General features: G+C 42.6%; 1 protein-coding gene across 12 annotated transcripts in view; it reads right to left on the bottom strand.

The window, feature by feature from the left end:
* FARS2 (phenylalanyl-tRNA synthetase 2, mitochondrial) overlaps positions 1-15,779 on the bottom strand; it is a 524,473-nt gene that overhangs the window by 143,114 nt on the left and 365,580 nt on the right. For all 12 annotated transcript variants that reach the window (XM_059399371.1, XM_059399372.1, XM_059399375.1 and 9 more), the window contains one exon: positions 9,349-9,500. In XM_059399371.1, the coding sequence (XP_059255354.1) occupies positions 9,349-9,500 (152 nt within the window). The remainder of the gene's footprint in view (positions 1-9,348; positions 9,501-15,779) is intronic.

The following is a 15,779-nucleotide window of genomic DNA, read 5'->3' as shown; positions in this document are numbered from 1 at the left end:
ACAGGATGCCCTGACTGGCACTACATTGCCTTGAGGTATCCTTCTCTTCTTCAATAAATCTTCCAGAACATTCTACCTTGCTCTGTCCTCACTAGACGCCTGATTAAATTCTGGTCATAGTCCTGCTTTCTGTGGCTCCAAACGACACTTGAGTAAGTAGATTCCCCCTTGGAGCTATAGGCTGTTAAAACAAAACAAACCAACAACAACAACAAAAAAAACCAAATCGAAGTTCCTGTTGGTCACCAGGCTTTCCCACCTTAAGTATCCCTTACATTCCACCCCCACATCTGGACTCCAGATCCACCCCACCTCTAAGGGGGGGACAGAGCCCTGGGGTGGCAGCAGACTGTGTGCAGCCCTAAGCCCGGCTTCTCTGTGACTGCTCATCTGCTCTGCCACCCACTTCCACCGGGCCTGCTGACCGCATGGCACCCTCCCAAATGTCCCCAATAAGAAAGGGGCCCTAGATCTAGGATGCGATTTGGACCAACTGTATACACCACTGGTCCTTTCCCTTGGAGCTGACCCCTCATCCCTAGAGGTCTCTGTTTGCTTTTGCACACCAGCAGCTTAAGTCTCAGTTATGACCAAGCTAAGGAAGGTAACTAGCCCAAGGGACACTTGGACACCAACCCGGCCCGCGCACTGTGCATCCCAGCTGCATCCTGGCTGGAGCTGGAGCCGGAGGAATCGGCAGGTCTGCTGAGCCCATCTCCGCTGCTCAGAAATTCAAATAGGTCTCAGAAACTTTCTTATAAATCTCATCTTTAAAACTCGACTCCAAGATCCATAATCAGGATAACCGTTAGGTTATTCTGCGTAATATTCTGAAGCTGCGCAGTGCCAGGCCGTATTTGGAGTCATAAATTTCTTGGTTACTAAGGCATCCTCAGTAACTGTGAGGGTCACGGTACAGTCAAGGCTAAGCCTCTGTGTGGTGTGAAGGGCAAGGTCGCTGACCCCATATGGACGGTGCAGCTGGGAGTGGGAGGCAGGCTCCCACTGCAGCTCTGGGATTCACGTTTGGGTGGTAGCTAGTTGAAAGAAGTGACCTTGTGACCTGGATAACAGATTCAAAGATCCAGAATGATGCAGAGCATGACTCGTCGCTGCCCAAAATGAGGGGTTGGGGCTGCCCCTCCCCATCACATTTCTGCCAATTCTGTGGCTGAGATTCCCCTCACAGGTTGTCCTTGGTGTGCATTTTAACTCTCATCTGATCGATTCTGTTGGGGGTGGGACAGGGAAATATCAAGGGAAGTGGGTTACTTCTGCCTTGCATCTTAGAAAGAGAGCATTCAGTCTCCACGCTGCAAAAAGGTGCACGGGATGCCAAGTGAAGATTATAGCCAAAGAATTCCCTGAAAACTGCTAATTGAAAGTTAAAGAGGGAAGAGCGGCTTCATGGTTAATTTTCATGAAGGTGTGCATGCACACAGCAGATCACTGACGATCCAGGCCCCTCTCCTTGTCTGGCTGTCAACGAGCAGTCTCTCCACTCCTTCTCTGCTCTGTGCCAAGACGCTGCTCCCAGGGCCCTGCTGGGTCAGTGCTGAAGGTAATGTCAAAGGCTCCTTCAGCAAATGGTGAAGTGCTAGGGGACAGGGCACGTTTGGGGGCTGAGCTAATTGTGTTTTAATTTGTCTAACGCTGGTGGCAAGCAGGGCTTCTGTGTGACCCCGAGAAAACGCACCCCTCCTGGGCCGCTTTAAAAAAGAAGGCTTTTAGGGAAGGAGCTAAAGGGAGGAAGGTAGGGAAAAACAAATACCCAGGCTAAAAATAGTGTTCTTAGAATTGCTTTCTGGGCTGTCTGAACCACAACAATAAAAGTTCTTAGACTCACGCCACCAGCATGGCAATAAAAGTGAAGAAAGGGAAAGAAGCCAGGAGAGTTCTAAAGCAGGCCTGTCCGCCCCGAGCCAGCTCCCTGGTACCTCATACTGTCAGTTTCAAGGGGACACAACTTCTGACAAGCTCTCTCAAGATTAGCTGTCGCTGGCTTTTCATTGCTGGCCAAGCTTTAAGTTCAGATAACTGCACTTCTTTGGCTCTGTCACAAGAAACAGGACCAGGGAGTGATCTGTAAACCGGAGATGTCACCGCACCTGCCACCAGCCGTGGCATTTTCCCAATACAGAACCCAGAGAACAGCCATATTGACGACGCGGCTCTGCTGACCAACATCTATGCCACTTTACGAAGTATTTTTATTTTTTTATGATTGAACATGTACTCCTTAAGCTGCAGGAAGAACATGGATTACTTCAGAATGATAGTTTTATATGAAGTCTCACTCTGCTTCCCGCGATGACCAGAACTTCCTAGTTGTATGTATTTGGCGGCCAAATCCAAGACTCCTGGCTGTGCCGAGGTTACTCTTTAATAAGCAAGATGGGCTGACTGTGAAAGTTACTGGTTTTTCCTGTGATAGCTATTAAATTTTTTTTTTTTTTGAACCAACTCTGTGCTGTTTTCAAAGCATTTCACACCTATAGGCTCACCTAATCTTTGCAGCTGCCATTTCTGATTTCTGGCTGATGTTAACACCCTTGGTTGGCAGATGAGGAACTGAGGTTAGAGAATCCCTTTATGGGACTTCTAAGATGCGAAGGGCCAAGACTCCGCTGATGGCCTCTGCCTCTAAATTCTGAGCTCTTTCCACTGGCCTACATTGCCTCTACTTTTTAGGTCATAAAATACTTCCAGCCATTTAACAAAAGCTCCTCTAAGGAACGAAGAAGGATCAATGAGCCATCCACCAAGCATCACGCAGGCAGCCAGCCTCCTTCCAATTTAAACACTGTAGGAAGACAGAAGTGAGAGACTATGCCATAGTGCCCTACGGAGTTTCCATCAAGCGGAATAGCCTGGAAAAGTTTAAGTGCACATAAGGAACACAAGATATGAATGAGTCAACATCAAGAGCAGTTACACAGAGCTCTGAGGAGCAGACTGGTGGGGGATGGGGGAAGGAGGTCCACACCTACGAGGCTAGTTCTGAAAAAATGTCCCATGAACCCTTCTGGTTGTAAATGTTCAGACTGTGGTTCTGTGTTCTGGAAAGTGGGGCTGAGCTGTTTTAGGAGTGGTCCCTGGCTGAGAGGAGCAAGCGGAGGGATAGAGCCAGAGGTGCCTGGTTTCAAAAGATCTCTAGCCCTTAGACCTGCCTTGGTTCCAAATGGGTTTCCTGTTCTGATTCAGGCATTTTCTTAAATAAATCCCGTCTGTCTTCAAGTGGCCGCCCTGAGTGAATCTGCCCCAGAAACAAAAGAACATAACAACCCAGGGTTCTTTTCACAGGAACTGAAGGTTTCTACTCGGAGGCACTCACTGAGAATGAGCTGTGTACACCTCATTCACAAGATAGCAGAAGGGAGACAGACATGCAGAGTTCGCTGTCTCATCTCCTGGGAAATCTTCCCAGACCAATGGCTGCCCTGCTCTGAACCTATAGCCCTGGACATTGCCCCTCACATGGGGAAGGCTTGTGGGGCATCAGACACATGCAAGAAACTGTGCAGGCCACACACGAGGCTTAACCTACCTTATTATCACCTTCTGTTTTTTATTGCTAGTTCACTCTTCTTGCGTTATTTAGTCCCACAAAAATTGGGATCTCTTCCCTTACTATCCATGTGGTCCCAATGAGCCCAATGTGTCCTATAACATAGGAACTCGAGAAGCGATTGGTTAACATTCTTACAACAGGCCTCTGTGTGAAGTTCAAGGCAGTCTGAAAATGGCAGTGCCTGAGTCGGAAGCTATTGAGTTCAGGCTACAGAGAAAACAAAGAAAGCTCCATATAGACAGTAAACCTACCGACCTATAAAACAAGGTCAGAGGCCTGTCCCTTTGACTCATGTGGCTAATTAGAGCGAGGGCAGACACCTGATTCCAGGAGAACCTGTCCTCCAGCTGGTCAGTGACCTCTGACTTGGCCAGAAAATCTCAGGCCGGTGAGACTCCTTTGTTGGGAATGTCAGAATTGGGCAAAGTGCTAGCAAATGGTGCTGAGCACTGACACCTGAAGGTCATTTAGACTTGGGGGCTGGGCAGGGCATTCTGAGCTCCGCCAAATACAGAGAGAGCATAAGCTATTTGGTGGAAAGCAGGAAGCAGGGGAGAGCCTGAGAGGGCATGAGGAAATAAAACATGACAGAGAAGCAGAAATTGGTAGACAAACCCCAGAAAGAGCAATGGAGACAGAAAGGTCAGACCCTGCCCTAGCTCCAGCTCTTTCTGAAGCCTAGCTGGGGTGCCCAGCTTTTCTGATGTTTTGTCATGTGTGTTTCTTGGAACCACAAGAAGCCCTGCTGGAACACCTCCCTCTTGTAAAGTCCTTCTGTCCCTTTTCCCTGCTGGTCAGAACACAAAAGTAAAGCATGGTTTTAAGAAATAATATTTTTTAGAAGACATAAGAAATTCTCCACTAAATAATATCCCAGTGGTTCTCAACTGAGGGCAATTTTGCCTGACCGGGGATATCTGGCAATGTCAGGAAGCATTTTTGGTCATCATAAGGTGCTGGTAGGGGTTGAGACTGGTCAGAGGTACTGCTGACATCTTGGGGTGCACAGAACAGCCCCCCCAACAAAGAATTATCTGGCCCCAAATATCAGTAGTGGAGAGGCTGAAGAACCCCACTCTAGACCAGAAGGCTGATAATACATAGCATACATCATTCCGGGATCAAATGTCATCTGGAGCATACACATGAAGAAAGTCAAGACAGGGAAAATGTAACGATATGAAGAAATGTGGTGTTAGGGTGTTGACGTGATGGGTGAATCTCCACCTTTTCATTTTTAAACTTTTATGTTTTTATTGGATGCAATTTGACAAAGCAAAATCAAACATAAAGAAAGAAAGAAAGAAAGAAAGAAAGAAAGAAAGAAGAGATTAAGGAAGGAAAAACAAGAGGAAGGGAAGAAGGAAGGAGAAGTCACCCCAACTGCCTTATCCACAGGGACACCTGCCCCCATGCTGTGGCCAATTAGGAGCAGGTAATACCCGCGATTCAAATCCACTGAGAAGGGGGGCCAGCCACACGGAGAAAGTGCCTCTCTTGGTGAAGTCCCTCTTGGGCACACCATGAAAAACTGCCGACAAGTGCTCTGGTACCAACCTATGCTAAATTTGTTCCAATTCAAGTGGTCAGTCAGGAAGAACAGAACCATTAACTGGATCAAGGAGGCCTGAACAGAGCTGGCACTCGCCTTCGGTGCCCATGGCTCAGGATGCTTGCCTCTAGCATCTCAGCCCCAACTAGAACCTGGCTTGGGTTCATGGATTCAGGAAAGCATGTCCATGACTGAGCAGAATGCATGGAGTGAGCAGCAGCCCCAGAAACATGGAGGAGGTCTATAAGAAGCACTGATCTGGGGACATGGCCAGGGAGCACCTGCTATAGACACCTGGGGCATCCTCCCCACCAACCATTTCTTGTAGTCCAGTCAAGTAAGTCTTTTAAATCCCCCAATTCTAACTTCCGAAAGCCTCTACCTTGAGCTCAATCTAAATCTGTCCTATCTGAGCCGCACGGGCTAGAACAAAAAGTCATCTTCTTCTAACCTGAACAGCTGTTATCTGTGACCATTCAGGACAGACTATTATCTGTAACCCAGAAAAATGTGCCCATTTGTCTATCATTATGAAATTAGGTTCCTATTCAGCTGTTGTGTCTCCCTGAGGCATCTTGGGATCTGCTCTTGTTCGCAAGACATGGCAAGAAAAAAAGACATAATTTGTTCAACTACTTGTTTATTTCAAAGAGTCTTTCACGCACTACTAGCATTTCTCAGTTCTTGATGTTAGGCAAAGAAAGGGTCAGAGCTCTTTAGACTACCTAACAATATTTAATCTAGTATTTAATTTATGCATTTAGAAAATAAGTAAGTCCTAAACTCCAGATAGGCACTGATGAGTACAAGATCAGGTGACCCTCCACTTGCCACCACCCAAGTCAGGAACTCTTACTGGAAGGAGAAGAGGAGGGTGCAGGGTGCCCGAGGAAAAAAGACATCCGAGAGGAGAATTTTAGAATATATGAGCAGGGGTCAGTTAAAGAATTGTATGTGGCTCCCTCCTGTATATCAGGGGTCAGCAAACTATGGGCCAAACCTAGCCCATCACCTGTTTTTGTAATTAAGGCTTTGCTGGAACACAGCCATGTTTGTTTGGTTCATTTCGTCCATGGCTTTTACAATAGCAGAGTAGGGCACAGGTGTTGCAGAGACCCTATGGCCCTCAAAGTCAAAACTATCTACAAACTGGCCCTCAACAGAAACTGTTTGCCACCCTCCTATCCTAGATATTTCCTGAGGGTCTTTAGTCAGTGAGTCACTATTACTAAATAATGTGTCCCTTTCTGTAAGTCTATCCTTTCCCTCAGGGCTGTAATAGCAAAGTTTACCTTGGGTTGTCAGTAACAAAGATCTAAAAACCAGTGGCTTCAACAAGATATTTGTCTCTCACATAAAAGTCCAGGGCTGAACTGACACTCCAGTGCTAGAGACCGAGGTTGTACTCGACACAACTTCCATTGCCAAGGTCATACCATGGTCCAAAATGGGTGCTGAAGTACCAGCCATTACATTCACATCCAAATGGCAGGAAAGAAAAGGACAGCCTCAACCCAACTTTTCAGGGAAACTTTCAGAAATACCTAAACACCTCTACTTATGGGTCATTAGCTAGACTTGGCCACAAAGATACACCTAGTTATAGTGGAGGCTTAGAAGTGGAGGCTTTTAGTTAGCTGGCAAGCTGCTTAGACAAAAAATCAATGCTACATTATTTTTTAAATGGGGGATTGGATATTGAGAGGTAATTAGCAACCTCTGCCTCAGAAACCTTACTCCAAACAGAAAGGCCCTTATTGAGACAGGTGTGCACTCTGGGCAGGCTAATCATTTGGCATAGCTTTAGAATAATTGGCCTTAAATATCTGTTTAACATTCACTTAAAAATGGTAAGGTCAGTGCCAATAAAAAGTATTTTTTTGGTTGGTTGGTTGTTTTCAAATTCCCAATCAAAAGTACTGTGGTACTGTGTCCACAGTGGAAGCAACTGGATAGATTCTCCTTTCATGAACTAGAATATGGTTGTGTGTATAGACCTGCATCAGTAGAGCACTCCTATACAGTCCAGTGATTTCTTTCTTTCTTTCTTTTTTTTTAATGGAATATCTGCCTGCCCGGTACGTCCATGGGCAAAGGACTCCAACGTTACCTCACTCTCACAGCAATTTCTCCAATTAGCATGCCCATTCAGCATTTACTCTCACCAACACAAATCACTACCCAGTCCGAAAATCCTAGTATTTACCTGAACCCAAAACCACACTTATTCCCACATCCAGGCCATTACAGCTCTCTCCAACCTTTAAGATCTGATCATCTCCAACCAGAAGGGGCTACTCCTCTATCTTTTGACACTGATGAGAGTAGAGGCAGGGCTCAGGCAATGGCAGGTGGCAAAAGCTTGAGAAGTACAAAATTAGGAATGGATTCTGAATCCTTAATTCCCATGGGTTTTTTAAATATTAAACAACAATGGGGAAAAGATAACAAGTCATGTCCTTTTGGTATCTCAGTTACTAATGAATAATCAGTCTTGGTCCTACACTTTCCCTCTTCTTCAATAGTAAGTAACTGGAATTTCACTATCAACATGCAAATTCCTAGAAATTTCTCTCACAGAAAAGACCCAGACTGAATGGGTCTTCCATCGTGTCAAAAACCCAAGCTGCTCCATATATACTGTTTTCTGTAAAGTTAGGGAAGAGACATCATCTGCAAACTCTAAAATATATTTAAAGGCTGCCAAAAGCAGCTGAAAGCAAGTAGAAGCTAATGAGATGGGAAGGAAGGAAACACACGCAGTGGCATTTCTCCGAAAATACCAGCAAAGACACATTTCTCAGACCTGAGGGTTATAATCTGAAGTTCAAAGTCTTTATCACCAATAAGTGCTGAAACTGAAGTAAACAAAGGCGGATCTTCTGTTTGTAAGAAGAGAGGATTTGGGGCGGGAGGCAGAACTACACAAGGAATCAATGAGATGAATGAGCCATATTCAAAGAAAGAGTTATTTCTTGGCACTGGAGAGGATAATAGCCATAGAGTGGTGAGGATGGTTAACACGAACCATCACCCTGGCCCCTCCCTGCCATGTCAACACCCACACTCATACCTCAACTTTGTGCCCATAGCTGGTTCAGAAAATCCAATGCCATTCAAACACAAGTAACAAAAAGGCAAATCATATGCACACCACAGGCACATCAATGTAAAAACTGGGGAAAAAATAAGGAAGAGGAAAGAAAAACTTATTAACAAAGAAGTCATAGAAAAAAATGTTGCCACTGGATCGTAAGAAATTGCTGGGCAAATACCTTGCAATACATTTTAAGAACCAAATGAAGCAATTCCTCTATGAAGTAAAACTACAAATCAGAAATAATTCAGAGAGGAAGACAGAAGAAATTGAAATGTGAGCTTGCCAAGCTCATAAAAGGGGGAAAAGCAACGTGACCGAAGATGGAGATGGGATGTGAGCGAGGAGGAAGAGACTGCAGGCAACAGTAGGGACAGACGAGACAGCAGTGAGAAAAGCATTCAAAATGACGTGGAAATGAGTTTTAAGACATTAGAGAGAAAGTAATAGGTAGAGAAGTCACATACAGGAGAGCCTTCTTATGCAGAACTGGAATTCCGGAAGAATGAGACAGAGTAGAACAATGGATCAGAACAAATCCTTAATGATACAAGTCAAGAAAACTTTTCTAAAACCAAAGTAGAATCAAATCTGATTCGTGTAAGACTACAGGGCGCATGCGTGCATACACACACACACACACACACACACACGCCCCAGGGGAAAACAGGCCAACACCGAGATGGGTCCTGATTAAGTTACTAAACTTTATCCTAGGACCTGATACAGCTTTTGGCATGAGACAAGTGGTTAATAAATATTCACTGAGAGACTGACAGAACAGCCTTTTCTCCACAAACCCCTGTTTCTGACACATCTCCTCTGTTCCTGGGATGTGATAATGGTAAGAAATCACTTCTAAAAACAATACTGAAAAACTCCAAGATCTTTAAAACATTCTGTTTCACATATTTACTAAGGCAGGAAAGACTAAAATTGTATTTTAGAAAGATTTTCAGAAAGGACTGATATAAAAGTCTTTTCTAATAAACTATATATTCATGATAAATTCTGGAGACATTCTGTCTCATATGCACTGAGTTTCAGCAAAATTTTATTATATATTTCCATACGCCATTTGTCACATAGAGACAAGAAAGGGATAAAATCAGAAAGTTTTTTACTTACTTTGGATGTTTAAACTTGTCTATCAGATCAACTCTTTCCACCAGGTCTCCTCCAATTGTCCGTACCAAGTCATAGAAATCGTTTTCTATATAATTCTCAGAGGGCAACCAGAATGAGATGTCATTTATCACAGCGGGGTATTTGCTAAAAGGCTAACAAAACAAGAGAAGAAAAGATAGATTGATTTGTTAGTTGCCTGAGAATGTTTAAATTTTTCATAGAAAGTTATACTTTCTATGAAAATGGCTAATTAGGAAATGCTGGTAAAACATTATTTCAGCACTTGAATTTTCAGGAACAAAATAAACTTAAAAGATAAGCCAATATTCAAAATTAGCAAATTCCATTATGAATGTTACAGATTCTTATCACATTCATGTGTAACATTACCATATATTATATTTATATAACCATTAATGTTCAATTTAGTATAAAACAATTTGAATATACCATATTTCAGTTTTTTCATTTGAATACTAGAGAAGAAAAGTTCAAATTTAATTAACAAGTGATTCATTAACTTCCTGTGATATTTTCAGGAAGTCATTTTAATAGAGAAATAAGTAAAGGCTTGTCAAAATTGATATTTCAATTAGTAATGTCATTATTTGTTAGTATTTCTAATTACTAGAATAAAGGACTGGGATGGTAAGTAGCCACTTTGGGAGTAATTTTTCAAATAATGGCTCTAAGGATGGATAAACACAAATGTAGCCATTTCCCCCATTTTACCCTATTTTTCCCAGTTTATTCAAACTTATCATTAATCATTATTTTGGATATACAGTTAAAATTAGATACTTTTAAAAGTTATTGCCTTTGTTTACATGGCTTACACACACACACACACACACACACACAAACACATACACACACATATATATAAAATAGGTGTTGGTCTGTAAGTTACTGTTACAATAAAAAATCTTCTTTATATAACTATGAAGTCCTCAGGGGAGATGTGCTAAAGTATAAATAAATCTGTTAGAAAAGCAAATTTATAAACTGGTTTACACCAAGCCTGATACCACTATAAACCCTTTGGTGAATCACTGATCAGAATAAGTATAACTTTTTAAAAGGCAAAACCTCTGAAGAACCAAATACTCACACAAAAAATGATTATTCAACTTGAAATATCAATAAAGTTGTCAGACAAATGCATCGGTTCAGAATACACATTTCAAATGAACATAATAAAGCTACTATCTAGGTGCTTTTGACAAAATATCGTGGCCTCTGAAAAACATCCTTGGTTTTTCTCTCCTCCGGCAAAATCAAAATCCTGTAGTAAATCACCCACGGGTCAATGTAACAGTATAGGAGTATGGTGATTGCACCAGTTGCTTTTCCCTTGGACAACATCTTCTGCCACTTCAGGAACATGGAAATTTAGGGAGTTTGGATAAAAGACTGGGATTGCCAACAATTAGCATGTAATGCCCTCTTTAGTTGACCCAAGCTGAGGTACCATTGAGTTCTGAAGACAGACATGGCAGGTGCCCACCTGAGCAGCTGTGTCAGCAACCCACTGACAACAATATGGTAATAACAAAATAAGGCTGTCAGCCAGACTAGAGGTCCCCGAGACATAAAAAGATACATTTTACAGTAAATTAGAGTTTTAAAAACCAAGGAGAAAAGCCCAGACTGCTGTACTGCAAACTAGCTCAAGTTAACGAATTATATATAACAAGTTTAAAGGAATGGATTACCTAAAGGAAGCATTCACTATACTAATTGGTATATGTCAGATATGGGATACCTCCTAGTGGCTTCTACTCCTTTGAAGGGGAAAATAAAAGTCTGTTTTGAAAATGAGATAACTACAGACCTATGGCTATTGGAATGTAGGATTCCTGATGCTTAGCCAGAGGTGGTATTAAAAACTTCTAGTGGCTTCCCACTATTTTAGGATAAAGTCCCCAATTCTTGAAAAGTTCTAGCTCTCTCTGTTGTTCTCCAGGCTCACACCAGCCTGGCTTATTTGGTTCTTGAACACACTAAGCTCCTTCCTCCAGACACTGATTCTCGCCCTCCCTATCCTACTTCTGCCCCTCAGTTACCACGTTCACCTCCAACCACAGCTTCAGTAGTCCCTTGCTACAGCAGCCTGGACTTTTCTTACATAGTACAATTCAATAGTACAATTCATAGTACAATTACAATTCATTCTTGTAATTATTTGTGTAGTTACTTAATGTCTGTCTTCCCAGTATATTTCAGTTTTTGAGGGTGGGGTATGTATCTTCTTTTTAACCTCAAACCTCTCTTACCCTGCACAGGTCCCATGACACTGCAGGAACTCCTCCAGGGCTCATGACAAGGCTACCTTGTGTGAGCAATGGCCAAGTTACAGTGAATCAATTTAGCTGTTCTTTCTTCTCCAACCAGCCCAGCTAACAGACATGGCAGGGAAATAAGGCAGATAAATTGTACAAGTTGTATTACAATAGATGTGGGAAGGCTATACTGGACTTCAAAACAATGATTAACTCTGGGGAAGAAAGGAGAGCATTTGAGCAGGGATTTTGCCTTTATCTTTAAGATGCTCTGTAGCAAATGCACTGAGTGAGCTCTGCATGCTTGTGGCGTTGGCCTGACCTCACACCTGTTAGTGTGGTCAGCCAAACTCAGTCTTTATTCTCTTCATGAATACTGATGCTAAACACCCCTGTAATCCCCCTTCTTATCAGAGAGTAGCAAAAATGCCACCTGCAAACATGTCACATTGGTATAAGGTTTACTTTGAGCTCAAAGCAACTGAAAGGAAGCTGATACAAGAAAAGCTCTCAGCTCAGGGGGCCAACACAACACAGGCACACAATTTGCCTAAGAGCAGGACAAAAAATTTGCAAAGGTGCCCCATCTCCCCTTACCGATCACCTGGAGAGAACTCTAGACCCTTATCAGCCCAGAGATAACACCAGAAAGCTCTACACCAAATTTGACTAAGAGGCCCTTACCTTCTGTTAGTTTCCCATATATTTCACCTTTCCACAACTGGCCACCTCTAGAGACTCAAGATCCTTTTCTTTGCCTTGTTACTTTCTCTAAAAATTCATTGCTCTTTTGCTCAGCTGCTATATAAGCCCAATTACCAACCAAGCCTTTGAGTTACTCCTCTCTGATACTCCTCTATGTTCCATGCATGATGCAAATGTTAATAAACCTGTTTGTTCTAATCTGTCTTTTGTTGCAGAGCATGAGCAGACGCCTAGAAGGGTAGGAAGAAAACTGTTGTTATCCCTCCCCTGCATTATCGTTACATTTATTGCATTTTGGCTACCTCTAATGGTGTTGGAATAATATCCTTACTTTGTAATCCTGGGACTCTATAAATGTTTTTCACAGTTTGCTCTTTTTAAAACCTCTCATCTTTGCCAATTATTGACCATTCCAACCCAAGAACTGTTTTATTTCCTGTTTGGGGTTGGGAGACAGAGTAATCATGGAGTTATGTGCCACCCTATCTTCAAGTCCTCCAACTGTATCAAGTGCCCCTACTAGGTTCATGTCCCGTCATCGTCTTCCAGAACCAGAATTAATGTCTGGTTTACCTGTGTAGCCCAGCCCCACCCACTACAGCGCCTAGCTAATAAATGCCAGCTGAACTCACGTTGGACTGACTACTTTATGCGGTCTGTGTCCATACTTCCCAAATTTTCCAGCATAGTTTGGACTTTTAAAATAATAATTATGATTCCAAAAAGGACAATTCTCCATGCCATCTGGGTCACATAAATTTGGTTTTTGAAGTTGTTTTCTTCCTTTTTTCTTTTCTTTGAAATACTTTTGCTTGTTAAGTTTTACATCCATATCCCTTTACTCTTCCCACTGGCCCCCACTTCCCTTTAAAAGGCTCATTCATGTCTTCAGACCCAAGTCTCTAGACTTGCAGGTAAGAACACTGGCAGCTGAAATGTCAGAGGCCAGGTACTTAAAAAGAGACAGACAAAAGTGGATTGCATTTCTCCCCTGCTCTAATTAATTCCTTTTATCTTCATTATGTTTCTTTTTACTTAATTGGTTTTATTCTGTTCTTCCTCCAGCTTAATTAGGTGAAAAAATAACCCATGTATTTTGGGATTTTCTTAGTTTTGAATAAAAGCATTTAAGGCTATAAATGTTCCTCTAAATACCTCTTTAGATATATCCCACAAACCAAGACTTTTCCTAGTTTTTCTCCTTTCTTGTATTCTATTGGTCAATTTTTAAAAATAGTCTAATATTTTTCTCTCTTAAGTATAAAAAGCTGTAAATTATATGTCTATTTTTTTAACAATTTTTTTTTTTTTTAAAGATTTTATCTATTTATTTGACAGAGAGAGATCACAAGCAGGCAGAGAGGCAGGCAGAGAGGAGGAAGCAGGCTCCCCGCCGAGCAGAGAGCCCGACGTGGGACTCGATCCCAGGACTCCGAGATCATGACCCGAGCCGAAGGCAGCGGCCCAACCCACTGAGCCACCCAGGCGCCCATATATGTCTATTTTTTTAAAGATTTTGTTTATATTAGAGAGAGATGGCATGAGTGAGGCGGGAGGGCCAGAGATAGAGGAAGGAGCAGACTCCTGGCTGAGCAGGGAGTCCATCATGGGGCCCAATCCCAGGACCAGGGATCGCGACCTGAGGTGAGGGCAGATTCTTAACTGACTGAGCCACCCAGGATCCCCTGTATGTCTATTCTTTATGAAATAATAGACATAATAGACATAATACATTCACACACATGTGCGCACACACAAATATCCTTTTATAAACTGATCCAAAGCCTAAATTTATTTAGGATCTCTATTCTGTCTTAAATAAGACAGAAACCTTAGTTTTTGTATTTTGGTTTTTTTTTTAAACAGCTCTTCTCCCCAACTATTGGATTTTTATCCTTTAAAAAGCACACACAAAATAATCAGCTATTTAAGACAATGATTAGTTCAAGCTAAAACTTGTATTTAATTTTATATTCACCCTCTTTGTTGGGAGACAATTGTCCATGGAATTTCCACACAACCTATAAGCCACTTGCATCAACAAACACCCTTGGAAGACAGAGGCAGTCTCTCCTGGGGGAAGAGAGCAGATTTGCTTTTTTCCCCAGGATAATAAGGACAATGTCTCCCTCAGCGGCAAAGCTAGGGCAGGCTGGCTCACAGCCTCTTTAAAAGAATGGAAGGGAAGCAAGCAAACAAACATAGTCCAAGAACAAAACGATGGTAGAACTCGATGGTTTTCAGCTGCGCTCTAAGCCCAGCCTGGGAGCAGCAGTGACCTGGGCTGCTCTGCATCGCCCCTTGGGGTTTGGGGGTGTAGGAGAAGCAATGTGAACAGGAAGCTCATGCTGCCTTAATAGTCCTCTGTCTCTGACCTCTCATGTCTTCTGCCAGCAGCCAGGAGACTGTGGCAGACACCTTGTGACCTTGCAAGCAGGGGGAAACCATAGGCCTTTCATAGCTTTTGACAGCCTTCCTTCCCGCGCACTTTTGTATTTGTACATGAACATCCTTTAATCGTCTCTTCAGTGAAAGTATGTGGGAGGCAAACTCTCAGTATTTACATGTCTGAACCCCCTCATACAAATAATTTAGTGGAGCACAAAATAGCAGGTTTATAATTGTCTCTCCTTGGCACTTTGAAAATATTTTTCTAGACTCATTATGCCGATGACAAGTCTGCTGTCAGTCAGCGCCGTTTCTTCCTAGGGAAGCTGTCTTTTCTTCCTGGCAGATGTGAAGAGTTTTATCTTTATCCTAGACTCTCCGCAGTTTGATTCGGATTAGGAATGGTCGGCATTTATCTCCATTCATTCTGCTCAGCATTCAGTGTGTGCCCACAATTGAAGGGCTCATGTTTTGTCCCACTTCGGAAAAATTCCAGCCACTCCCTCTGTGCCACTCTTTTCATTCTCTTCTGGAACTGCAGTAACACATATTGTGGAAATTCTTAATCTATCTTCTCTTAACTCAATTCATGTTTTTAATGAATTTACATACTTGTGCTGTATTCTTGGTGAGTTCTTCAGTAATACCTTAATTTCCTAATTCTCTTCTCAACTGAGCCTCGTCTCATCTGTTTTTTCTTCTTTATTTCAATGAATCTGTTATTCATTGCTGATATTTCTAGTTGTTTCTTTTTTAAATCTATTTACTCTCCATTTCTGCCTGGTTTTGCCCCTTACTCAGTATTTCCTGTTCTTTTCCTTTTGTATTTTTTTTTAAAGATTTTATTTATTTATTTGACAGACAGAGATCACAAGTAGGCAGAGAGGCAGGCAGAGGGAGAGAGAGAAGAAGAGAAGCAGGCCTCCTGCCGAGCAGAGAGCCCGATGCGGGGCTTGATGCCAGGGATCCCTTGGACCATGACCTGAGCCGAAAGCAGAGGCTTTAACCACTGAGCCACCCAGGTGCCCCCCCTTTTGTATTTTTTTAATGGGTATT

Source organism: Mustela nigripes, chromosome 5 (genome assembly GCF_022355385.1).
Source record: "Mustela nigripes isolate SB6536 chromosome 5, MUSNIG.SB6536, whole genome shotgun sequence".
Lineage (NCBI taxonomy): Eukaryota > Metazoa > Chordata > Mammalia > Carnivora > Mustelidae > Mustela > Mustela nigripes.
Note: the sequence above shows the minus strand (reverse complement) of the source record. Positions and strands in the feature narration are given on the sequence as shown.